At 37.5% G+C, this 27391-nt stretch overlaps 1 protein-coding gene across 3 annotated transcripts in view; it reads left to right on the top strand.

Moving 5' to 3' along the window:
• LOC116171846 (fibronectin type-III domain-containing protein 3A) overlaps window positions 1-27391 on the top strand; it is an 89332-nt gene that overhangs the window by 2644 nt on the left and 59297 nt on the right. Inside the window, exons 1-2 of one of the 3 annotated variants that reach the window (XM_031488859.1) lie at window positions 5360-5477; window positions 27152-27189. Coding sequence is in view for 1 of the 3 variants with exons in the window: in XM_031488855.1 (XP_031344715.1) it covers window positions 5090-5477 (388 nt within the window). In the remaining 2 variants the exon portion in view is untranslated. Of the gene's footprint in view, window positions 1-5065; window positions 5478-27151; window positions 27190-27391 lie in introns of those variants that run through there. The other 2 variants (XM_031488855.1, XM_031488857.1) reach the window with 2 other exon arrangements.

Here is a 27391-nt window from a genome sequence, read left to right as displayed (position 1 = left end):
ATTCGGAAACCAGACTTTTGATCCGGCTCAGCACTGATTCTTGAGTTTGACATCGCTATCTCTTTTCATTCTCGAGTTAGAAGAGGAACAGACGAACAAAACCATCACATAAGGGGATTTTTTTTTCTTTCGAAAAATTCCCGTATTAGAATTAAAAAATGCATTCAAATACAGAGGGTTCCATTTAAAAAATGTACTATTTTAGCGCCCTACTTTGTGAGCGCATCCTGTACAATTCCAAATATTTTTAAAATGTGGAGAATATTCAACCATATCATAATACCAAAGCACTCTATCGAAAAATCTTATCTTCAAAGACATTAAGTTACTCCGCGCAATCGTTGACTCACCCTGTACATGTTTTGTCCATCAGAAAATAAGTAAGGTCTGGAGGTCCTGGGATCTTACTCTATAATAGGCGTGGCAGCAGAACGGCTTGAAGGTGGCTAGGATCGTAAATGCAAGTTGTAGGTTTTTCTTGTCGTGTATCAAAGAAAACGGCTCCTTTTGTACCCCCAAGGCCAGAAATCTTTGATTTAACAACCCCGCTGTCTATTGTTCCGGCGTGCATTTACTGACTGTATCTCAAGTATTTTTGACAATTGAACACATGATTTAAGGAACTTTTCTGCTTAAAATGAACAAATTTATAACATATTAACACCATTCCTCATGAAACACTCTGTATAATACGTTAGAATTTGGTACCAAATACCAGGCGTTGCATTAAAAAATTTAACTTTTTGTTCCCAAATTTTGTGATCGCACGCTGTATAATTCAAAAAATTCTACCATTTCATCATACAAAAACACAGTCTCGACACAACCTTTCTTAGGACCACAATAGTGTAGCAAATATTGCAGAAATCGCGCCATGAAAGATTAGTCATCGGCGATCAAAGGAGAAGGCAGATGTGACGCAATCTTTCCGGGAAATATGACGTGTTTTGTTCGAGATCATTCGGCAGCACTCGAGTTTACTATAAACAAATCGAATTACGTTTCGGGACAGTTCCAATTTTAACGCCGCAGTAGTGAGTAGTTTGCGCTGTTATAAATCAATAAATTAAGTGATTAAACTTTCGTTACAATAGCACCCCCCGAAATCGTTGATTCACCCTGTACAGTGATTTGCTAGTTACCTACAAGATAACCATACGATTACTTTAATATTCTTCTCAAAGATCTGAAATTGGTTTCTTTACTATACTCGCAACATTGAAAGGGCGAACTTTAATTGATCACCACATTGTTCTGATATGTTGTGTTTTTCGGTGTGTGAAATTTACATGGTAAAAAAAATGATATACATGGTAATTCTCATAGTGACAGAAAAAGACATGATCTCCTGGTAGCCAAAAATTTTACAAGAGTTTGCCAACAAAAGCCACTTGTATTAGGAACAGCAAGACCACCTCGGGTATTATACCCTCCTGATACGGAATTGGCAAAAATTTAAACCAAATTGAAACGTTGAAATACTTCTCATAGTGATAGAAACAGACCTCTTCGTCTATCATGTTGCCCTGGTAGCAAGAAATATTTTCTCAAAGTTTGTCAACAAATATCACGTGTATTAGGAACAGAAAGACCTCCTCGTGCATTATATTCTCCTGATACAGAATTGGCAAAATTCTCATGGTGATAGAAAATTACTTTTTCGTCCATTATGTTCTCCTGGTAGCCAAAAATGTTTTACAAGAGTTTGCCAACAAATGCCACGTGTATTAGGAACAGAAAGACCTCCTCGTGTATTATATTCTCCTGATACAGAATTGGCAAAAATTTAAACCAAAGTAAAGCGTTGAAATATTTCTCATAGTGATAGACATCTTCGTCCATTATGTTCTCCTGGTAGCCAGAAAAATGGGCAAAAATTTAAACCGAAATAAAGCGTTTCTGATAGTGATTGAAAAGGAGCTCTTCGCTCATCATGTTTTCCTGATAGTAAGAAATATTTTCCAAAAGTTTGTCAGCAAATACCATGTGTCTTAGGAACAGAAAGACCTCCTCGTGCATTATATTCTCCTGATACAGAATTGGCAAAAATGTAAACCAAAGTAAAGCGTGGTAGAAAACGAGATAGAAAAAGACATCTTCGTCCATTCTCCTGGTAGCCAGAAAAATTTTACAAGAGTTTTCCAACAAATACCACGTTTATTAAGAACAGAAAGTCCTCCTCGGGTTTTATATTCTCCTGATATAGAATAGGCAAAAATTTAAACCGAAATAAAGCGTTTGTCATAGTGATTGAAAAGGAGCTCTTCGCTCATCATGTTTTCCTGGTAGTAAGAAATATTTTCCGAAAGTTTGTCAGCAAATACCATGTGTCTTAGGAACAGAAAGACCTCCTCGTGCATTATATTCTCCTGATACAGAATTTGCAAAATTCTCATGGTATAGAAAAATACTTCTTCGTTCATTATGTTCTCTTGGTAGCCAAAAATGTTTTACAAGAGTTTGCCAACTAATTCCATGTGTCTTAGGAACAGCAAGACCATCTCGGGTATTATAGTCTCCTGATACGGAAGTGCATTTTTGCAAATTTATTTGTAAACTCACTTTGACCGGCTGGCTGGCTGGCAGCGAATGCCGGTCCGTGGAAGAACGCTTGTAGAAAGACGAGGAGTGTACATGTACCTACCGGGGCCATGTAATTAACAACTTTAGGGATGCGGCGACATCTGGGCGCCATCTCCGAGCGTGTTATACTAACGTAGTGATTTTTCTTCTTCTACAATGCGAATTATAGGTGAACGGGACGTCCGAAGTGGGGAATGCTTGTCAAAAAAATGAGCACACTCCCTTGGATCCCGCACGAGGACTTTAAAAGCGTCTTGACGGTTTCTAGAGGAAAAAATCTCGTAATTGAGCTTGACGAATAAATAACGAATTTGCAATTCGGCTTTTGTATCAATACACAATTAAAGATCGGCGCAATCAAGGGGAGGGGGGAGGGGGGCGAGTTTTGTGACGAAGTGCATTAGGTCCGGCTTGGTCAACTGCATTCCGCGCGTTCCAGTTCATGTCGCAGGAGCACCGATCCCGTTTAAATGTCGACACGATTTTCATCGATGTCTCTATTTAATCACCGACAATTATTACTTATTGGGTTGATAAATTAACCTTTTGTTGGCTTTGTCTCCCGCGACGATCGATGGGGAAATGTCTCATCGGAAATTGTGTTCAGCCCCACCTGTCGCGGGGTAGCGCAATTGGGGGTTAATAACATCCACGTGTAGGTTTTAATTCGTAAATCAGCGCTTGTTTATAAAATAAGTACGGGAGACATGCGAATAAATTCGTCTCGGCGCCTGCGGAGGAGGTGTTAGAGGGTTGTATTGACGTAGAGGTTACTGACAAGGTTGTCTCTAATGTGACGATTTCATATATCAATTGAAAATTCATTTTTACTTTACGTCTGTCTCGTCGGCGTATATATAAATGTTTATTCAAATGAATGCCTAACTTTTACATCCAGAAACACCATTTTTGTCTCCGCCGGAGAGCAATTGCATATTGAATCGAGCCGTTGATTATTCCAGTTAAGTGGCAAATATTAATCTTACTCTTGCACTATGCTGATGAGACTACCCCGTTAAAATATTGCTTTACGAGTCATTATTCACTCGTATTCGGAAACCAGACTTTTAATCCGGCTCATATTCAATAGCATGATCCTTGAACTCGTAGAAATCGATTGGCGAAGGTTTGACATCGCTGGCTCTTTTCGTTCTCTAGTTAGACGAGTAATAGACAGACGGACGGACAAAACTTAAAAATGGTGTTCTAAAGTTTGAAAATTATTTCCAGAGCGACAAAACGCAAACAAGAACACATTTTTTTAAAAATCGGGTCATCCCGACGTGTACATTGGAAATGAATGCAATTAAGAAATTGCAATGGCAATGTCGCAAACGAATGGTGTAGCGTGAGCGCGCGTCCACGGCGGAGATACATACATTTTTATTGCTTACGAAGGTCGCGGACTTCCCGATAAAAATAAATTAAAAATAGGTAAACTGGTTTCACAGAGAAAAACAACATTCTACAAGAACTGAAATCGCGCGCGGATGGCACACGAACGATTTTCGTCTCTATCCAACTCGGACGTCAAACGCGAAAACGGCACAATCTCTTTGCCACGAATTTACGTAAGTTTAATAAACAACCGTTGCGTTGCAAATAATTTCAACGAAACGCCCGCCATCATTGATTATTATCATTACCACAACTACTGGGAAATTTTTAATTTTCATTCCCGGAATCGTATCGTGCTTTGATTTTCCCCCGTCCTTTCCCTCGCCGATACTATCGAACTGGCGACGAGGCGAAACCGACGCACCTTACGGATAATATAAAATTAATTGATTCTAATTAGCGCCGCATTAAACGTAATTAAGAGACGCGTTTGTTGTGATAATGGAGTTATCGCTCTCTGGGGTTATTTGAGTGCGTGGGCGAAGCGCCCTCTGGAACCTGCCACCTTGTAAATTAAATAATTCCACCTAGTCGAAGTGATTTCTCCTTTGTCTTCTTCTCCGTAAAGGAATTGGAACAAATCTGCATACTGCCTTCGTGGGAAAAAAGCATTTTATTGCATATCGAAATGTTTACACACACAGAAGCATATCGTGCCATATCACGTTTTTTTGTTGCCGTTTCTTGCACAACTGCTGTATTTCGATTTTAAAACAGCTCGCTATCTTTCGATTAGATAAACAAACCCCTTTTTTTGGCGAATGGTGTGCCGCAGAGGTCAATAGCAGGTCCAATATTGTTCAAATACATTGCTTAGTTCTTTCTGCTTGTGTGGATCTCTTGGTAGCCTTCAACTTCAGCAGTTGAAGACCTATCGCAAAGTTTCCAGCAATTGGCGACACCAATGTGGTTAATCTTGCGATTAGCTCGACTTTACAAAATGTGAAGGCCAGTTTAGGTCATTTGCCTTAATTAAAACACTTGGAGCGACTGAAAAAAGTGGGTAAACTGGTATTTACAATATACTCATTCGTCGCCGCGTTCAAAATAATCGGCCTTTAATTTAATTGCCCTTTTGTTTCAGGTTACGTATCTGTGACACAAACGAATGGTGAAAGTAAAAGAGGATTCGGCGATGGCAGAGCCGAAACCTGCAAATCCCGCTGCTCACCATGCGACGACGCGCAAACCGCGCCACCACCAGAATCACGCCCACCACCATCCGCCGTACCCTCACGCTCACATACCGTACTACTATCACTTTTCCTATCCATCCGAAAGTTCCGAGGTGAACGGGACGAACGGCGGCGGCGGCGCCGCGTCGCCCGCCAAATTCTACTTCGGTCCCGGCTTCGAGCCGCAAACGCAACTGCCGAACGCATTCGGCGCTGGACCTAGTCAGGGACAGAACGGTTCCGAGTACGTCGTACTTTTCCACGTTAATCCGGGCGTCACCATTAGCTTTCAAATTGGCGATAATTTCGAAGTTTTACGAGGTAAGTCCTTGCGCAACTGTTTAAAAGTTAAGCGAGTCACGCAAAGATAAAAAAGGCCATACTCAGGGCAGCAATATTCGTGTAAAAATCGTAAATCGATGAAGCGTTAAAAAATCAACTTAAGTTATCGTTATTTTAACGATATTAACAATAAAACCTTGTATCGTTACTTAACGATAATGGTTACCGACCAAGTGGTTCGGTAACGATAGTCTATGAAATTGATCTGTTCGTAATAATCGATGCCCAATGCAAAAAAGTACAACTCACAGTCATGCTGCAACAAACTGACTTTATAATATCAATAGACATTACTCCAGAAAAACGTCCAAAGCTGAAAGACGAAAACTTCTATTTAAAAACTTGTCCCTCTCTTTTTCATGTCGTTTTTCCACTTCCTTATTCTATTGTTAACGTACTCTTATCTAAGTGCGCACCTACGACAACATACAAAAAAGCATCTGTACAGGGTGGTTCAAATTCGTAGCTCACCATCTCCGCAACGGTGAGAGATACAGTGCAGATCAATTGAGGGCAAAGTTACGTTTGTTACTAAAAAATGTTTGAAAATAACTGACATATCACCGAAAAACTGAAAATGTCAAATTTTGGAGCCACCCTCAAAAAAGTGTTCGCCACATTTTTTTGATCGTGAAAACACGAATCTGAAATCCTGAAAATACATTTTCTACGTTCATTGAATCTTGCAACATTTATTTGAAATTTTTTTCTATAGCTCCCTTTGTTACTATTTGAACTTTTTAAAAATGGCGATTTTCACTTTTTTCCAACTATCTACGAAACGATTTAGTTTTTCAAAATATCGCATCGAAATCTAAGTATGATAATAACAAAGATAGCCATGTTATCCTAGTCAATTTAAGACACCCTGTATACATAGACATAGCCTCCTATTTACTTTCAATATAGGGAGCACTGTGCTAACAGAGACAGTGATATATTTTGCGCCGTAAATAGAACACGGCACATGCACAATAGCATTTTGACACACGAGATTTTAAAATGTGTCCAGTGTGACTATGCCACACATTTATTAATATACAGGGTGGCCAACTAAGAATGCGAGTTACTGTATCTGAGAACCGATCTATCGTAGAGGCTTGCGGTAAACAAATTTATTACTAAAACGGCTACGAGAAAAACCAGGAAAATATTTTTAAGTTTCTGAAATGGCCGCTAGAGGGCGTAACTGCAATCTGGAATCTAAAAAGGTGATTACGCTACATTTCTTCATAAATATTTTTCTCAGCAACCATAAGAGTTACAGAGACTGGTGGCACGTCTTTGAATGGGTTTTGCTCTTACCGATTTTTCAATTCCTACCAGGAAAAGGCGTCCCCTTAAATTGGGGGTGCGAAAACAAATTCTGATTTCGACGAAATTTGGTTTCTGAAGGTTTTTGAACGTGAAAATCACGAATCTGAAATCCTGAACGAAATTTTCTACGTTCATTGAATCTTGCAACTTTTATTTGAAACTTTTTTCGATAGCTCTATTTGTTACTAAAATATTTGAACTTTTTAAAAATGGCAATTTGCATTTTTTTTCCAATTGTCTACGAAACGATTTACTTTTTCAAAATATCGCATCGAAATATATAAGTATAATAATAACAAAGATAGCCATGTTATCCTAGTCAATTTAAGACACCCTGTATACATAGATATAGCCTCCTATTTACTTTCAATAGGGAGCACTGTGCTCACAGAGACAGTGATATATTTTGCGCCGTAAATAGAACACGCACATGCACAATAGCAGTTTGACACACGAGATTTTAAAATGTGTCCAGTGTAAATATGCCACACATTTATTAATATACAGGGTGGCCAACTAAGAATGCGAGGTACTCTATCTGAGAACCTATCCATCGTAAAGGCTTGCGGTAAAAAATTTAATAAAACGGCCATGAGAAAAACCAGGAAAATATTTTTAAGTTTCTGAAATGGCCGCTAGAGGGCGTAACTGCAATCTGGAATCTAAAAAGGTGATTACGCTACATTTCTTCATAAATTTTTTTCTCTACAACCATAAGAGTTATAGAGACTGGTGGCACGTCTTTGAATGGATTTTGCTCTTACCGATGTTTCAATTCCTACCAGGAAAAGGCGCCCCCTTATGTTGGGGGTGCGAAAACAAATTCTGATTTCGACAAAATTTGGTTTCTGAGGGTTTTTGATCGTGAAAACACGAATCTGAAATCCTGAAAATACATTTTCTACGTTCATTGAATCTTGCAACATTTATTTGAAATTTTTTTCTATAGCTCCCTTTGTTACTATTTGAACTTTTTAAAAATGGCGATTTTCACTTTTTTCCAACTATCTACGAAACGATTTAGTTTTTCAAAATATCGCATCGAAATCTAAGTATGATAATAACAAAGATAGCCATGTTATCCTAGTCAATTTTTACAAAATGTAAAACTTATGGCAATAAATTATTATTATTATTATTATATTATTATTATATTATCTGTGCTAACAGAGATAGTGATATATTTTGCGCCGTAAATAGAACACCGCACATGCGCAACAGCATTTTGACACACGAGATTTTAAAATGTGTCCAGTGTGACTATGCCACACATTTATTAATATACAGGGTGGCCAACTAAGAATGCGAGTTACTGTATCTGAGAACCGATCTATCGTAGAGGCTTGCGGTAAACAAATTTATTACTAAAACGGCTACGAGAAAAACCAGGAAAATATTTTTAAGTTTCTGACATGGCCGCTAGGGGGCGTAACTGCATTCTGTAAAGTGATGTTTCTGTGAATTTCGCTATATTAACCTAACAAAAAATGCCCGGTCTTTGAAGTCGACGATAATCTGAACCTTTTTACCTTATCGAGATGCGGTTTTCGCGAGCTTGTTTAGGAATCATTTAGCTGCTTTTTCATGAAAAAAAAATCGAATTTTTTTGAGAAAATTAACCATTTCTGTCGGAATGCCGAAAAAAAGCCCTCAAGCGGCGGTATGTGAAACGAACAAAACTTCAAATATTATAATATTTGTAGCCGAAGAATAACTCTTTTCAATTAACCCGAGTTTGTTCAAAGCGGCTCAGCCCTTTCGAAGATACAGGGTGTTCTTTACGGCAAACCTTTGAATACCCCCCACCACTTCATTTTTAGAGATACAGCAATAATTGTTAAACAAAAAAGGTTAAGATTATCGTCGACTTCAAAGACCGGGAATTTAGCACAGAAACATCACTTTTTTAGATTCCAGATTGCAGTTACGCCCCCTAGCGGGTATTTCAGAAACTTAAAAATATTTTCGTGCATAACTTTTATATGCGACAATCAATTGATCTCTTATTTTGCGTACGCATGCCATTCACTACCAACTACCGTCCTCGTTTCTTACCCCTTGTCAAAGTAGGAAGTTGGAGGGGCTGATTATATCCTTCATGGTACTGTAACGAAAGCAATTACTACCGACCATAATCATTCCCTTCGACCCCTTATCGTCATCGGATATAATTCCTTATATCTCAAGAGCGGATTGTCGGAGGAGGGTACTCACAAAGAAAGATTGGGAGGTCTGGAAAAATCTTTATTCGTGACATCAAAACGCCAACCCCACTATTGACTAAGCTATTTCGGTTTTAAAAAATGCACAAGATTTTTGTACGATTTATGCTTGTTTTGAAATGTTAAAAGATCCTCTTAGTAAAGACAAACATATCGCATGTTTTAAACATCAGGTGTGCGCATGCAATTTTTTTCCCTCTCTTAAAATAAAAGGTGACTCCATAAGAAAGTGTCCAATTTAGACCACCCTTAAGAAACTATTTTGGACATAACTTAGGCAGGTCGATTCTCGCCTTTTCCCATCGACCCCTTCTAGCTTTCCTGGTGATTGCTCGCTTTACTGTCGGATTAATTCATAACGGTGATTATTATTTATAACATAACAAACGCATCGAAGTTGGAACTGAACTCGAAACACAATTTGATTTGCTTATATAGCAAACAACATTCTTTCTAGAATGTTCTCGAGTGCTCAAGGAGACGTCAGAATGTTCTCGAACATCGTCATATCCGCCTTCGTTCTTTATCACCAATCGCTAATCCTTCATGTCGCCTCGATGTCTATCGGAATTTCTGGAATATTCGCCGCAATAATCTGTATGGTATTTTTTGCCTTAAAATCTATAAATGAAATAATCTACAGGATGCTCCGTTTAAAACACTTTCGGTATATGCCACCAACTTGAAAATATTTTAGATGAATTATTATTTACATTTTAAAATTCAGCGTTCGTCTTGGGACACCCTGTAGATTTTGGGCGTCGATAGCATAAAAACAAGGGCGGAGTTTTTTTTAGAAATCTTCGTGGGAATAATATTATTGATTATACTTTAAATAAATATTTATTCGTGCTCGGTAAACTTTAGTTTTTTTTGTTTTTGCATAATGAACGTATTTTGTTTTTAGTTAGTCGAACAGATCTTTGCGTTCGCCATCGAGATTGGTGAATAATTTGGCGATCCCTTTTTTTTGGGAAATAAATCGTCGGTGATTTATCGGGGAGGGGGGAGGTAAAAAATGAACAATGACGTACACAATTTTAGTCCCGACCGGGGCGAAACACAAAATCGATTCTTTAATGTTAACTACGTTTATGATCGCTCGCCCGAAAGGTCAAACATTCAAGTAATTTGTGCTACGTACGTGTCTAGCACACTCCATGTATCTACGAGTTTACTTTATACATACTGGCCTGGACTACTTAAGAGCTATCTCCGCCAAAGCCGCGAGTATATAAACAAAATCGATTTCATAACATAAAATACCGTTTAATTATAATTAATGAGTCATCAAATCGCGTTAATTTCCGAGACGCAATTCCCCCCCCCCCCTGCCCCCTCGCCTGGATCATCTGCGGATTGCATCGCAACCTTGACGGCGTCAATCGGCAGGGAAACTGCACAAATTTTTCGTCTCCTTGATTTTTTCCCTTGACATTTCATGCACTTCGTTTCGTCGTAGTCGCTTTCACTTGAGGCTGGTCGTCGAAAAATTTCGGTTTTTTTGTCTCCTCACAAAGTAATTATTCTGTCATGTTGCGCCGACAGCAAATCTTAATTTTGTACATAATTTACATTAGAAATTCAATCTTTTCCTTCGCGAGTTATGGGAGCGGATCATCGGTCCAGATGTTTGAATCTTGAGATCGCCAGATCGAAAAGACCTTGGTCGGAGATTGGGAAAATGCGGCAATGGATTCGACTTTATGAAAGTTGATTAAAATGCTAATTGCAAAACACCGGGAATTTTCGCAGACAATTTCGAGTTATCCGGAGTCGTTTAATTAGGTTTAGGAGGTATCGCATACTTAGGAAATATCCTCATTTCGCATCTATGAAGTGGGACCCATGTGAAGTTGGCCCCGTCCAAATGAAATAATTTGACAAAAATGTGTCGACAGTTAGTGCTTTTTAGTTGAATCCTTCTCCGCCAGGGGGCTAGTTTTGACACTATAATCCAAAATCAAAAAAAAATCAAAAAAATCAAATGGAATGATATGACTTTTTCTTTATGAAAAAGTAGCCAAATAACATCCAAAGAGGCCAGTGAAAACCGTTTTTCAAAATTTCGTTCCTAACCTCAAATATTGGGAAAATGAGAGTAATCAATTAAAATGCTTAAATTGTATCTTTTTTGACGTATTTCCGGTATTTGTAAAGATTGTTTGGAAAAGAACCCTACACTTTTAGGTAGGCCTTGGAAAATTAAACAAATGAAACACGATGCACTATAAAATAATAACAGCCGTAATTTGTAAATTATTCTGCTTCATTTTACATTCAGAAAGTGCAGTTTTTTGAATTTGTAATCTTTTCTAAAATGCCGATTTCTAACCAAGAAGCATTTAATATGCTCGTGGTCGATTCGGATAGCGCAAATAAAAGATGAGAACAGCGATAGTCGCATTTTGAAAATACTCAAAATATATCGCCAGTATATTAAATACTTCTTGGCTCGAAAGCGGCATTTTAGAAAAGATTACAAATTAAAAAAAACTGCACTTTCTGAATGTAAAATGAAGCAGAAGTAAATTTAAGATACAATTAAAGCATTTTAATTAATTATTTTAAAAAACGGTTTTCACTGAGATCTTTGGATGTTATTTGGCTACTTTTTCATAAAGAAAAAGTCATATCATTCCATTTGATTTTTTTAGGATTTTGGGTCATTGTGTCAAAACTAGCCTCCTGGCGGAAAAGTATTCAACTAAATTATACTAAACTATATATATACAGGCCGTTCGTCTTAAGGTGGCGAACGGTCATTGTGCGCAGTGGTTCAGATTCAAATTTAAACTTGCAACGCACCAGTGGCGTCTGCAAAGCATTTTTACTTTAGGTAGCAAGTACATAAATTGCTTTGTAGTGTTTCTCAGGAAATTAATGCCCTCAAATGGATAATAATTATGCAAGAATGACACTTTTACTCATTGTGATAATGATAACTTGATGCCTTGTTTTCGAAAGTAAATAGCAAAAAAAAGGGTCGCCACCACTGGTGCCTGCAAAAGCAGAGCTCGGGATCTCTAACGGACTCTCGGGATGCGCCGGTTTCCGCCACCTTAGGACGAACGGCCTGTATATGATTCTCATTGCCCAAGGAATGCTCTTTTCAACCATACCAAATTTGTTAAAATCGGTCAAAGAGTTAAGAAGTTAAAGTTATTTCAAAAACAATTGAACGCCCCACGCCATCTTTGTTTTTGAAATAACTGGGTTTTTGTTCTTACGAAAATGATAGATAAACTGGTTCTCTTTAAAAATGTGAAAAAAGCCTGTTTAGTTTATTATGCGAAATTTAAAGAAAATGCAATTTTAAAATTTAAGATCGCAGTTACGCCCTCTGTTGGTCATCTTTAGAACTTGGAAATAGCTTCCCGCGATTCTTCATAGCCGATTTACCCAATAATTTTGTTTACCCCTAAGTCATACGACGAAGGGTTCCCGAGATATGGCAGAGGAACAGTCTTATTGGGTCACCCGGTACGTATAAATTATTGTTCATAAAGTATAATTACAATCCAGCATTATAATGTGACTCGACCCTGCTGATTGTGTGTTTTCTTTAAAAAGCAGTCATACATTTGGTCAACCTCACACAATATTTTAGTATTTTTGTTTTGGTTGTCTCAGACCGCCCCTGGTCGCTATCTGATTCTGGAACTTTACTAAAGCTAGGGCCATCACGGTTAAGCCATAACAAATTATCAAAAAGGGGTGGGGGGCAACTTAACGTTTTTAAAAGTTACCTTTTTTCTATCGTATTTCTACAGGGTGGTGTTTTTAAGTGCACCATTAGAAGTATACCCGGAACGGTTTGAAATTTTAATTCAGGGCCCATTACCTTTTTTGAATAATCGATCAGAAGGAATCATTTAAACATATTTTCACGATGGCAACTTTGGAACTTTCTTGTTGCAAATGATGTCATTTTCGAATTCCTCATAAACAATCAGTATGATTCTGTCAATATGATGCTGTCAAACTGACATGGTTTCGAAAGTTGACATTTGCTCTAAAATAATTTGGGGAGCCAATAATCGCATGTTATGAATTTTACATTGAAATCCCTATGATGAGTTGCGCAAGTCACCACCCTGTATATGACATAGATAGATATATATCGTGATGGTCAGAATTTACGGCATTAAACGCTTCCTTTTTTAAATCGATCCACCCTAGGGCCACAAATTATATAATAAAAATAATTCCGTAAAAATTAACTTAAAAAAATAAAATTTTGAGGGAATAAAATTTTAGGTTAGGAACAAGATATCGAGATGCGGTTTTCGTGAACTTTTTAGGCATCATTTAGCTACTTTTTCATGAAAAAAAATCGAACCAATGCATTTAATTTTGTTGAGAAAATTAACCATTTCTGTCGGAATGTCGAAAAAAGCCCTCAAGCGGTGATATGTGAAACTAACAAAACTTCAAATATTATGATATTTGTAGCCGAAGAATAACTCTTCAATTAACTCAAGTTTGTTAAAATCGACTCAACCGTTTCGAAGATACAGGGTGTTCTTTACGGAATACCCCGCACCACCTCATTTTTAGAGGTACAGGTAAAATTGTCAAACAAAAAAGGTTCATATTATCGTCGTCTTCAAAGAGCGGACATTTTTTTGTTAGGTTAATATAGCGGAATTCACAAAAACATCACTTTTTTAGATTCTAGATTGGAGTTACGCCCCCTAGCGGCCATTTCAGAAACTTAAAAATATTTTCCAGGTTTTGCTCGTGGCCGTTTTAGTAATAAACATTTTTTAGCGCAAGCCTCTACGATTGACAGGTGCCCAGATACAGTACCTCGCATTCTTATTTGGCCACCCTGTACATACCTATTTCGATTAAGTAGTTGAATGAGTTCATGAAATTTGCGCCACTGAACATCTAACAAATTTGACGTATACATATATGGTAGGAAATTTTCTTCTCTACAATTTTTCTTAAAATGCTTAGTTTTTGAGTTATTAAGAAAAATGTCAAAAAAGCTAGATTTTATCCCACTTATGGGGTGGTTTTAGGGTGACGGGCTCAATGCCTCGACGCTGGGGTTTCAGAGGAAGCCTCGAGCACTAACTGTCGACACATTTTTGTCAAATTATTTCTTGTGGGCGGGGCCAATTTCACATGGGTAATTATTAAGCGGCAGAGCAAAACGATGCAAGCTTTATAGGGGAGTCGATGGTGATCTGCCGCTTTTTAGCGCATTTTTTAAGAATTAAAAAAAAATGGGGACTGGGGGGGGGGGGGGGTTAACACATGCTCTACCCTTCATGGTATTCTAATGAAAGGTCGCATCGAAATAAATTGGCTTGTACAAACTATAACTTTCCCGTGCGACTCTTTTTTGAGATCAGTGAGCGACACCGCCTGATTTGGGGGGGGGGGGGTTAAAAATTAATTTACCTCATTGTATTCTAATTAAAGGTCTCAACGAAAGTAACAGTTTTCTATAAACTACTGCCCTTCATTTTGTCCTCTTATCAAAGTACGAGTCGGAGGGGGGGGGAGTGGAACTAGTTTTATCCTTCCTTCATGGTACTCTAATGAAAGGTCTCAACGAAGGGAATTAATTTATACTAACCATAGTCTTCCTCCTTGATCCCGTGTCGTGATCGGTTATAATTTCTTATATCTTAAGAGTGAATTGTCAAAGGAAAGTACCTACAAAAGGCGATTGGGACGTTGAGTTAGGGACGGGCGACTTATTTAATCTGAGACAAAGAAATATTGGAGATGCCCTCGTAACTAATTCTAATTTTAGCGTAACTGAAGAGGATCAATGCGTCTAACATTTTACAAATGAGAGTAACGCCGGCGTGACGCGTTGATTTGGCCTTAATTTGCGCTTGAGAATAATGCTCATGAGAACGAAAAAAAAACCGTACCATTCGTAACGTGGTTAGAAGCGTAATAACACTAATTTTTACTGCAATTGTTGTTGCCACTATTACATGCCGGCAAAAAATGTCTTATTGTTGCGAATTATCGCGCAATTGTTATATTTTAATCAACTTCGAGCGTAGAAAAACGGGCGTAATCGTTTATCAAAACGGAAGTACAGTGTGATCGCTCCTCGACGCTTCCGCCTTTATCCTACGCCTAGCGTTCGGGGACATCTTGGTCCTCGAATCCGGCTTTGTAATTTTTGCGAGGCGCACGATTTCCATTGTTCGCCGCCGTTTTGGTTTTCACGACTTAAGTTCGTGGCATTTGCGCAATTAGCGCTTTCGAATTACGCAACTCGGGGGCCCCCGACGAAATTTCGCGCGGTCTTGATCTTATCATCTTTTGATCTAGTCCGAGAAAAACTTCCGGTGAAAGGCGCTCGCGATCGAATTCGCGAAAATTTGATCGGAGACGGTCCGAGTGAGCGAAAAGAGAAACTTCGATGATTGACTGACTTCTACGTGTAATTGATAGGTTAAAAAAAATGCAATATAAACCGCCGCTTGCGTAACCAAAATGCATATGTAAACATATACTTTCATTTCGTTATATTTTGTAACACAAGCAATTAGTTAATTACAGATCGAATCAGGTAAGCTTGCGGTTACCTTTCTCTCTCCGCTCAATCCGGTCTCGCTCGGGGAAAACTCGCGAGACAATAGAGACGTATTTATTAGTATAAGGGGAGAATGTAGGTGTTAATTGTCAATTGCATTTTGGTGTAACGAAAGTGCGCGCGTATTTTCTCACGATATCGTAACCGGAGAACAACGGCAAACGAAATTAGTATTACAAAATGCGGTGTTAAGCGTAAAATGGCCGGCTTTAATTAAATTATTAATAACATTCCGCACTCTTTGTTATGAGGCGAAATGCAGTGGGACAGATTCATTCCGTTTGGGCAACTCGCCTACCTTTGATTATTTCGATTTACTGCCACCTACAATCGCCGTTTCCTGTTATTTGAGAAATACGGCCGAGACGCCTACGCGCGACCCGTGGAAGTAGCGACGCGAAATGTCGATATTTTCGTTTCTCAGCTCGAAAAATTTTCATCCCTCGCAATTTGTCCCTAGTAGGCACTAACAGGGGTGCATCTCCACCAATTTTGTTGCCAATGCGCTGGGCTATACGGCAATGTGGTGGATTTTGTGGATTGGGGAGGTTGTGGGAGGATACGCCACTGGAATATCTCCATTAAAGGGAGCTCTTCCTCTCCCCCGGTATTCCATTAGTTTCTGATGTCTCCCTTTCTGGCTCTTCCTCCTCTTGGCTGCTTGTGCTTATGTCTGATTCTTCCTCCACCTCCACTACTCGTCTGATTTCTTTCTTCATTTTGTATTTGTCTCTGCTCTTTCGATTTCTGAGACAATTTTTTTTCGGGGCTCAAAAAAGGCAGTGTATAACCTTCCTTTTTTACCAACAATCGACTACACCAAAATTTCTCGGGAAAACACTTTTTCTTATTAATTTGGGTGCGTAGAATCCAAATCAATTCGTACTTTTTCGATCAGACTTCTCAATCAAAAGTTATAGACTAGAAACCAATTTCGAAAAAAAATTCAAAGGGCTGTAACTTTTGAACTAGTAGCCCAATCTTGGAACTGTTTGAAATTATGGATTCTACAGGCCACATTCTATAAGAAAATTTTTTTCCGGGGCAATCTGAGACAATGTTTTTTTCGGGGCTCAAAAAAAGGCAATGTATATTTTGGGACTTTTAATTATCAGCTGCAATTTAAAAAAAAACTGTATAGTAATTTATTTCCGAGAAAGGAGTACTTTAAAATATTTTTGTGGTGCACCTCAGAGCTAACCCCCCCCCCCCCCCGCCACTATTGCCCGTAACTTATGCAATTCCACCTGGCCCGCAGTTACCCAGTCCGCCCCTGTAGGGAATGAAATATTTTGATTTCTATTATATTTGAGCCCGTAGATTTTCCCGATTCACTCGAAGTCCTATACTTTTGTTCCTGTTGAACCAGCTTCCTGAAAATCAATAGCGTCCGTCCTTAATGTTCAAAGTACCCGTATACCAAATTTCAACCCAATCGGCCACTTTTAAAAAGAGTTAGAGCGCGGACGGACGGACGGACGGACGACAATACAAAACTATAAAGAATCTGAGGATCCTTAATAACGAAGTTACTAGCTATTTCCGTTATTTTTGCAAGTATGACCATTTTGAAAATATTTTACATCGATTCGGCCTTCGTACAAATTTTCAAAAACCTACCTATTTCACTTTCCCAGAAACGTTTAATTTAAGCTCCCAAAAAAACACCCTGTAGAGTGAATGGACTTATAGTCCAGGAAATGAAGGTTTTTCCCTGGCAATTTTTTTTAAATGAATCGATTAACTTAGGTATGATCAAAATCTATATCGCTTCCACCCTGGGGGTGGTTTCTATACCCTATCTTGGGGGTGGAAATTTTTTATTGTAATTTTAACATACGAATTGATAGAAAAATTAATTCTAAGCAAAAAGTGTCCTATACATTTTTTTTTGTTATTCGCGACCGAAAGTTTTTCATAGAAAAGATCAGGAAAAACTAAAAAAGTATGCATTTTATTTAAAAAAAACTGTGAAGAACAAAATCGTATTTTTTAAAAAAACCAAGAAAATGGTTGTGGTTTGTTAAAGGTTAACCCTTGTTCGCCAAACGCTAAATTGGAGAACTCCACAGTCAAGTTACGGCAAAATTACGCATTTTTTTAGAAAAACTTGTTGAATATTTTTTAAAGTATTTAAAAAAAACTTTCTTATTTTTTTTAAGAAACATTAGCATAAAAATTACATAAGGTAGATCCGTAGGTACTTTTATCAGCGAAAAATCAGCGCAAGAAATCCCCTAATTAAAATTAGTGCTCCCCGTTTTCCAGTTTTTTTCTAATTACGTATTATTAAGACATTCTAAAAGTGTGACCAGTTTAGAAGACAATTTTGAAACACTTGAAGCGGATTTAATATTTAAAACTAGCATCTTGTAGAGGAAAGGAATGCCCATAATAATGTGTTTTGAAAATGTTTTTTAAATAACTTCAGTAAAAAATAAAATTGATTTTTCAAAATTTTGTTTTTTTCGGTATATTTTCGAAAGTAGTCGGAATTTTTTCAGTTTCAAAACTGCATTTTGTTAAGCATCAAAATACGCAACGTTGCTAAATTTAAACTACCCATCTCTTACAGTTCCCGAGATCCCCATGGTGGCCCTCGAATTTGAAGCAGCTTGTATACAGGGCGATTCAAAAAGTATACCACTACTTTAAAAATATGATTTTTAATTTAAGAAACACCATTGGTTATATCAAAATGAAGGTATTAAAATAAGTTTTCCACTAGAAAATATGTTCACAGATGTTCAATATGACCCCACTTTAGAGATGAGTGCATAGTGTATGGTAAAAAAAACAAATTTTGCCCCCCCCCCTTTCCTTCTCAAATTCCCTTCATGTTCCTCTCCATGAAATTCTTCGTTCTTCGCCCTACCCAAATTTACCCTCAACCTATCAACAAATTCTTTGCCTAAATTTCTTTCCTCGAGTTTTCGCGTTCCCCTATCAGTTTCTTTGAAGTCAATTCCCCTCAAATTCCCTTAAGCTTCCCTCAATCTCCTCATAAGCCACCTTCGAATGCCTTTTAAACTTTCCCACAAGTTTTTCTTCGCCATCTCCTTAATTCCTTCTAGGATCTCACAAGTTTCCCTAAAATTTATTGTTTCCCTAACGTCTAGTCAGATCACCGTCAATTTATTTTAAAGTCCCATCATCCCCATTCTCAGCAACCACTCCACATACAAACATTCAACTCCCTCGATCGTTTAGGACAAAAACCCCCGGGCAGTTTGATACCTACGCACTCTAGGAAACTGACGAAAAATAACCTAAACCTACAATTAACCTAGTGGGGGTCAGCCTACTTTTGAATTCCTTAAGAATCTACATGGAAGTAATGATCAAACCGTAGAAAATACCATAGGGGGGTTACTGCGTCCTCCGGGGGTTATTGCCTCCCGGGATTCATGGGGAGGGGCTGATTTTGGTCGGGGGTTATTGTCCTGTACCGCACTGTGACCTTTATTTTACTTGGAAATAGTGTCCGATTTGGTCCTTCCTCCCAATCAATTTTTTTAGGCACTTTTTACACTCTGTACTAATCAAGTAATAACAAATGAAGTTCGCTCACAGGCATTTTTGATTCCAAAGGTCTCAAATAAAACCCTAAACAACCGATAGATCCGAAAGTCTTTAAAAGTTCTAAGAGCTTCTAAAGGTCTTAAACCCCCTCAATGCCTTTAAGGTCACTTGAGGACTAGTAAGTAATACTCTCAAATATCAATAAATACCTTCAAAGGCTCTTAGCTCCTTGTAACTAAATCTTCGGGAGAACTGTTGCGGACTCTTTGAGGCTCTAGAACAAAAGAAGTCTTGGGATCTCTTATATAGACTTTTAAAGGTCGCTTAGAGACTTCTTAAATGCTCTTCAATAGTTCAGACTATTAAAAGCTGTTACGGACCCTCAAAAGCCTGCTTGAAGTTTTAAAGATCACTAAAGGGTTGTGGAGCAAAATTCTTGACTCATGAAGGCTCTTAAATATTGTTATAAACCAAAAGAAAAAGCTTTGAAGACCTTTAAATATTTTGTTTTTGTCATTATATCAAAGATCGACAAGAATTTGTTTCAGAATTACAGTTTGCTATTGCTTGGTCCTTGAAGGAGAAGACTTCTTTCTTGGAGACTCATGGAAACTCTTCTCAAAGATTTTGAAATGTTTACTGAAGACTGAAAACGCATTTGGGGGATGTTTATTGATTTTTGGGGGCTTCTTGGAGCTTTTGGAAACTGTTAGCGACCCTTAAGAGGTGTGTAAAGGTTCAGCGACACTTTTTTCAAAGACACTTAGATCATAAACCTTGTATCTTGTCTTAGAGGCTTTCCATATTCGAATATGGTAAAAGCTCTTTATGATTCGGATAGTAAATACTTTTAAAGATCACTTTAAAGAGTCTCGCAAGGTTCTAAAGGGTTCATATAAAGGCCACTCTGTGTGACATTCTACATCAACGATCTAGCTAAATGTAGAAATGCTGTCATAAAAAATTTTGAATCGGCTGGGAATCGAACCCGAGCCGCCCCCGCGGGTTCTGAAACGATATTTATAATACATAAGTTTTCAAAGAATTGAAAATGTACACATTGTCTATCACTATCCTAAATTCCCACGCAAACGGGAACAGAAAAAAAACTTTACACTAGGAAAGAGACTTGACATTTGGAACGTAGGTTTCTTCGAAGGCGGGAAGGTGTACACCGTTGCCATCCGTCCGTTCCCAACTCACATATACAGGGCGTCTTCTTAGTTCACATTCTTAAAAAAATGTTTGGTTTGACTTTGAAAACTAAATGAGTATGAAGTTTTCGAAAGTACTATGGAAATGCAGGGGCGCTGACTTGCACAAATTATTGAAATTATCTCTGTCTGTCCGTTCAGGATTGTTAGCAAGATAACTCGAGATTTTTACATTGGATAATCCGTAGCTTAACTTGGTTTCTTCGTTCATAAATGAAAAAAATTCAATATATCTATACTGTGTCCGAGAGAAGGAGCACCGCTATGGGCATTCTAGAAACGGTAAGAGATTTAAAATTTGGTTGATGGTTAAATAGCAAAAAAGTTGCGCAAAGAAGCGTTTAGAAATTCATGAAATTTTTTTTGATTTTTGAAATATTTTGAAAAAATCAAATTTTCGATTTTACGAATTATTTTTCTGGCACTGCATACGTTGGGGGGGGGGTATTGAATCCCTTTAACTTTCCTCCACAAAACGTTTAGCTCTCGGGACTGTCATAATGGTTTTTTTGCAATGAAATATTGTATTATACATAATACTGGGGAGTATGGGGAGAGAGCCCTTGGTAAAGGACGACTCGATAAATTCTTTCCCTCTAACCCTTTGGGGATTTGGGTTTTGGGTTTTTTCTTCAAGGCGACTAACGGAATTACTTCGGTTTTTGGGGGGCTTTGTTTTGTGTGGAAAAACCATTTTGACTTCAGCAATGCTTTGGCCCTTTGCGAGTACCCTCCTTCGACATTCCATTCTCGAGATACTTAAATAGCAATAGATTCTTTTCTGACACTATTTATTCTCAAAAAGATTTTGGAGAAGAGGGCAGGTGAATTCAAGCAATAATATTTTTCACTCGATCTAAATCAAGTCGGTTCTCTGAATTTTAGAGATTTGCTATACTGAAATAAAATTTTACGATGAGCGTTTTAAATTCACGGATGTCGTGATCTTTATTGTAACATAAATTAATTACGTAATTTATTGATGTACAATTATTAACAAATTGACAACACTCCTTAAATGGATTGATTTATAACAGTTAATTGATATTTATCGCTCACTTGTATTCGAATTTAGGACATGTAGTTTTATAACAGGCGAGCGCGAATGTCACTATTATCATTAAACTTGAAACACGATTCAATTTCCTTATATTACAAACAAAAACTTATAGAATATTCTCGAATACACATCATATTTCCCGGAAAGAATGGGTCGAATACGCTTCCATTGCTTATCGCCGGTGATTCGACTTGATGGCGCCCCGATGTCGCTCTGGAATATTCGCTACATTATTTTTCGAATGTCTTATCTACATCCGGCATTCCCTAGAGTGCCATCAGCTATGGTACAATGGTTCAGATTTAAGAGAACAAAGTACAACATTGCAAAAAAGTGATAATAAATGTTATATGGTCAGTTCATGTAGTGGTCATAATGTCTATCGTGGAAATTTGACGATCCTTCCACGATTTTCCGTAAACATGGTAACTTTTTTAAGTGAAATAACGTTACACGAATTTATTTATGTTCCTGAAATACACTAATAGCATTTATTATCGACTACACAATAGAAACAAAGTATCCTGAAAATAAATTAAGAACTTATATTTACACTCTGTTCAAGATAAGGACGCTTATCATGGAGATCTCGGAAATAATAGAAGATACCAAGATTAGGGAAAAGTGGGCAATTAAACAGCTTTCTCATTTCCACTTTTTGAGCTCTACAAGACACCGTTTCGTTTCGTTTTATATGGTGCGTAAAAAAAGTACACACTGTATTGAGTATACACTTTTTTATTACGAACAGAAGGAGATACGGCACAAAAAAAAACAAAAGTTAATGTTGGTTTCAACAGGGTGGTGCACCCGCGCACGACGCCTCTATCGTGCGGAATGTAGCGGACAAATCTTGAACCCAGTGTATATATGTGCTTTTAATGGGAAACAGAATCAAGTAGTACAAAGATAAATGGATTAATAAGAAATTTAGTGAGAGAGAGACATTGATCATTTTGGTCCTTCCAGCCGGATTATTTTTTTCTGTCTCACCGACGATTATTAAATGTTAAACAATTCCTATTGCTGAATGGATTACGTTTTAATTGCGCCAAAATTTACTCGCTTAATTGCTGTATAGTAAATACAAGCACGCAATCGTATTATTATAAACGTCAGGAGTATACGGTAAATATGTAAATTTGTGTGTCGGTAATAAATTATAAATTCGTTTCGGTCGATCTGAGGGAGAGGGAAAAAAAGATGTTTACTTTCGTTGATTGTTTGACCTTGTAAAATTGAAAATCGCCACAATAAAACATTGATCGAATGTCGGCGATTGGTGAAAAATTACAGTCGAGTTCGGGTCAAGTTTGAGACTGTGGGAAAAAATTACGTGGATTTAATCGCGTTTTAATTAATCAAAATCGAAAAAAAAAAGAAAGTGTTTCCATTCTTCCTGCAATTATTTGTTACGGTACTAATGAAGATGTATCATTTTCTTATTATGGAATTACATTATTGAGGTTAGATAATCATTTCAATTACGAGAGACGGGGAGGAGCGTAATTTGTAATTAGGTACGTATTGTCGTCGTCGACGGGCAAAGTACCGCGATCAAAGGGGGCAATTAGGAGGTAATCTCGTAAAAGTTACGGCCCGAGTCGATGGGCAAATAAAGGAAAAGAGAAGCGATCGCTTTTAGAAAGAAATTTCGAGATGAACGATTTCCATTTAGGAAATCAATTTTAAAGCTTAATGGAAAGTCTGTGTTGACTTGATATATCAAATTCTGGCCCGACGAAATTAACATAATTATTCCATTATTTAGTTCACTGTGTTTTTCGATGTTATTAGAGCGATGTGACAGAGGCACCGTCTCTCTATGAGCTCAATAAATCTATTGAGCCTGTTTTGTAATTAGAAGTAGTCCTCAATTTTTTGAGGTGATAAATGAAGTAAATACAGGTCAATAGGACGATGAAGTTAGCAAATTAGAGTTCAATCTTTAGTATATTCTTAAAGATTTTTAAAAATTTTTCGAAAAAAGTTCCTTAAATTTCATACGGTACGATATATAATAAAAACCCAGTCCGAAAAATACCTCGGAACAAGAACCGCTGCAAATAAACCTCACATGTAACATCGAAACAATCAGACACAAATTCTGAATAATCCTTATCTCTCCAAGCGTCTTTCTGCAAGCCAAACCAAACGGATGTCCCCATTTTTAACCAATTTTCGTCACGCAACAACTTTCAAATTCTTTTTACCAGAAAAAAAAGATCCCGAATCGGGCAAATTCCGAAAGCTAACGAAGCAAATCAAAATTCATATAGGTACTACGAGCAAAAATCGTACTGGACAGAGACCCTACACTTTAGAATCAAAACCAACTGGAAGTTCTCGATATTCTCGAACGGCACTGGTTTATTTGGTATCGGGTAAGGGATAACACGTTACATAACAAAATAAGTACTTTCCAAATCTGCAATGAAATATGAAAAAAAAAAGTTTGGTCCGCCACTGGAATACAGCACGTCCCTGGTGATCAAAAATATTTTAGAAACTTGGCGACGCTGATTGTGTAGAATTTTGCTCTTAAGACTTCTTTCGGTATCTTTTATGGTAAAGGAATTATGATTGCGAGGGGTCTTGGATGCTACACCCTGTATAGAGATGAATTTTTAGAGAGGTTTTCAAAGGAACCTTTTTCTAGTAATATTTTAAGAGCCAAATTTAAGGATGTTTAAGAATCTTTCATTTTTTAACAGTTTAATCGTCCTCAAGTGGCTTCTGGACTTTGAAAAGTCTTCTACCAAGGGTGTTCTAGCATCTTTAATTAGATACTTTAAAGGTATTTCCGTTTAGTAACTTTTACACATTCAAAGTCAAATTTCCAATCTGCACAGTCTTCTAGATTAATGTTTAGTAATGTTTAAGGATATTCAGAAACCTTCAAAGTATTCTAAAAACCTCCAAGGTCTCTAAAATTCTTCTGAAAGCTTTTAATCTTTAAAAGAGCATTTAAGAAATGCTACAAATTCATGATATCTTAAGGGAGTTATTTGTAGTTTTCTTTAGAAGTCCTTTAGATCTTTTAAGAACATTTATGATCTGTTGAGAAGCTTTACTGATCTTTTACTCAATATTCCAATCTTTAGCAATCTTTAAGGGCTTTTAAGAGTCGCCAAAAGTCTTCTAAGGTTTTCGAAATCTTTAAAAACATTTAATCGTTTCTATGAGTCTCCACAAGTCTTCGTGTGTCTTGTAGAGGCTTTGATATCTTTAAAGAGAGCTTTTGTTATCTTTAAAAATGTTAATATTCGCAAACTATCACTAAGAGTTGTAAATTGTCACTAAGCATTTTATCTAAAAACTCTTTGAGACCATCTCTGCCTTTAAGACTTTAAGAGTCACTAGAAGACCTACGTGACTTCTGGATCAGGAAGTGACGTCACAGCTAATCAGAGACGAGCACGCCCTCCTATGCCGCTCACCCGGTAGGCGGTGAGCGGTGTGGTCCGCCATTTTATTGGGCGCCATCTTGGATCTGTCGCCATTTTATTAGTCACTAGATCGGCCATCTTGGATCGGTCGCCATTTTATTTGTCTCTAATTCCGCCATTTTATTAGTCACTAAAGCCGCCATCTTGGACCGGTCGCCATTTTATTAGTCACTAAGTCTGTCAATTTGGATCGGTCGCCACTTTATTAGTCTTTAATCCCGCCATTTTATTGTGCGCCATCTTGGATCGGTCGCCATTTTATTAGTCACTAAATCAGCCATTTTGGACAGTCTGCCTGTCGGTCCATCCGCCATCTTGGATGTTATTTTAAACCCGGCCACGTGATTGCTATAGAAAAAATTTATATTTGCGTTGGGAATCGAACCTACGATACCTGAAATAGAAAGCTACCCTTCAAAAGCTGTTGAGAGTTATTTACAGCCTCTTACTCTTAGAGTTGAAAGTGTGTCTAAACGTAATCTAAAACCTGTGAGAGCGCTTCAGATTTTTTATGCCACGAATAAATATACAGGAGACTCCTCGCATGATTATATCTTTACCAGAAAAGATAACGAAATAAATGTAGAAGCAAAATTGTGCACAATTACAATCGTCACGTTTCCAAAATATTTCAGGTCACCAGTGGCGTATCCAACTTAATTTTTTTTTGATGGAGAACGTTCCAAAATGCGCTAAAGATGTGCGTGGTCTAAAGGGCGTCGTTTTCGTTATACAGGGTGGCAAAGTTTCAATTTTTTTTCTCGTATTTTGCGGTTTTCTCTCTTATGTTCGGCGATAATTGTTTCAAATTGGATACATTTAGAATCTGTACAGGAAAGTTCAAAATATTTGGTCGCAGTATACAGGGTGTTACATTTTCTTGAATCGGCTACAATTAAAACTTTCAGAATTTTTTTTTGGAGCACCCTGTATGAATTTGAGTCTCTGTTTCTTTTTTTAGCTTTCTGGTCTCATGCACTTTCGTCGTATCTGTCGCAGTCGGCCTGTCCCAGTCTACTATTTTTTCCCCCATTTATTATTTCGCCCTACACTTCCATCGATGGCTATTTTTGCAAATAAATCGAAACTATGACAAATACGAGAATAGTGCAAGAGACCAGAAACTAAGCAAAAGAACAATTCATACAGGGCGGTCAACAAAAAGTTCTGAAAGGTAACATTGTAGCAGATTCAAGAAAATGTAACACCCTGTATACTTGACACTTTATTGTAGCTTATGTTCTATGATAATTATTTAAAATTTGATACATCAATTATTTTTTAGAATCTACACCAAAGTTCAAAATAGTTGATCGCTGTATACAGGGTGTTACATATTCTTGAATCGGTTATCTTTCAGAACTTTGGCATGTATGTACTATGTATGTATCCAGAGGCACTTTTTAACGTACTACATTTTTTTAATTTTTACTAGTGGCGTTTCTTACAGAATTTCACATGCCCATTTTGGCAGACATTGATGGTACGCCACGCCCCAATCATTTCTAAGCAAATATGATCCCTTTGTTTTTTTTCAATCCGATGCACGGTTTTCGGTTAAAAAAATAAAAACTCGTCAACAGAAATAATATCGCCGATTGTAATAATTTGTAATAGGCCATTCAAGAAAATGTAACACCCTGTATACTTGATACTTTATTTGTAGCTTTTGTTCTATGATAATTGTTTCAAATTTGACAGATCACTTATTTTTCTTACACCAAAGTTCAAAATAGCTGGTCGCAGTATACAGGGTGTTACATTTTGTAGAATCGGCTACAATTTTATCTTTCAGAACTTTTTGTGAGCAGCCTGTGTGAATTTCGGCATGAAATTTTAACTCTCTTGAACAGAGAGTTCAAATTTCTTGCCGAAATTCATACAGGGTGTTCCCTACTGAATCCGCCCGCCACTGATTTGAGGTGGGTCTCAAAGCGAAGGGCCCCCTTCAGTCCAGTTCTAAAGATATTCGAATACAATTTATTCAGTATTTTGACACCTTCCTTTTCTTTTGAACCAAATTCTTTACCACATCGAAATGTTCCCATCTCGTCAACATTACGAAACGATATTGTAAACGTAATTATTGCGTAAAGAAATGAGGAAATTTCAATCAATCTTTTAATTGGCGCATAATGAACAAACGTCGTTTTTTGTCCTTTCAAGCCTATGGCGTCGTGTAATTATTGTCGAACAATTGCGTTGGTTTCCAAATTATGGATCAATTTCGTGTAGGCACAAAAGAGCTATCACAATTTCACGGTTTTTTTTTAAACGTTTTTCTTTTATTTTCAGGTAAGCCGCTTTGGATTTCCAAAAACGGGCATCATTGGGTATGTACCATTTTGTGCTTTAAGTTTCAACAAAAGCGACCTATTTTGTTGTAAACAATTACGTAAGAAAGATGCGAGCAACGGTACTTCGGGAGAGACGGAAAAAAAAATCTTGCCGCATAATGACATATAATCGCAGCCGCATTTAACTCATTATTTAGCATAACAATTTACGCTAATAACAGTAATTATTGGAAAATGC

Source organism: Photinus pyralis, unplaced genomic scaffold, assembly GCF_008802855.1.
Source record: "Photinus pyralis isolate 1611_PpyrPB1 unplaced genomic scaffold, Ppyr1.3 Ppyr1.4_LG5, whole genome shotgun sequence".
Taxonomy (NCBI): Eukaryota; Metazoa; Arthropoda; class Insecta; order Coleoptera; family Lampyridae; genus Photinus; species Photinus pyralis.
This window is presented reverse-complemented; position numbering and strand designations above follow the sequence as displayed.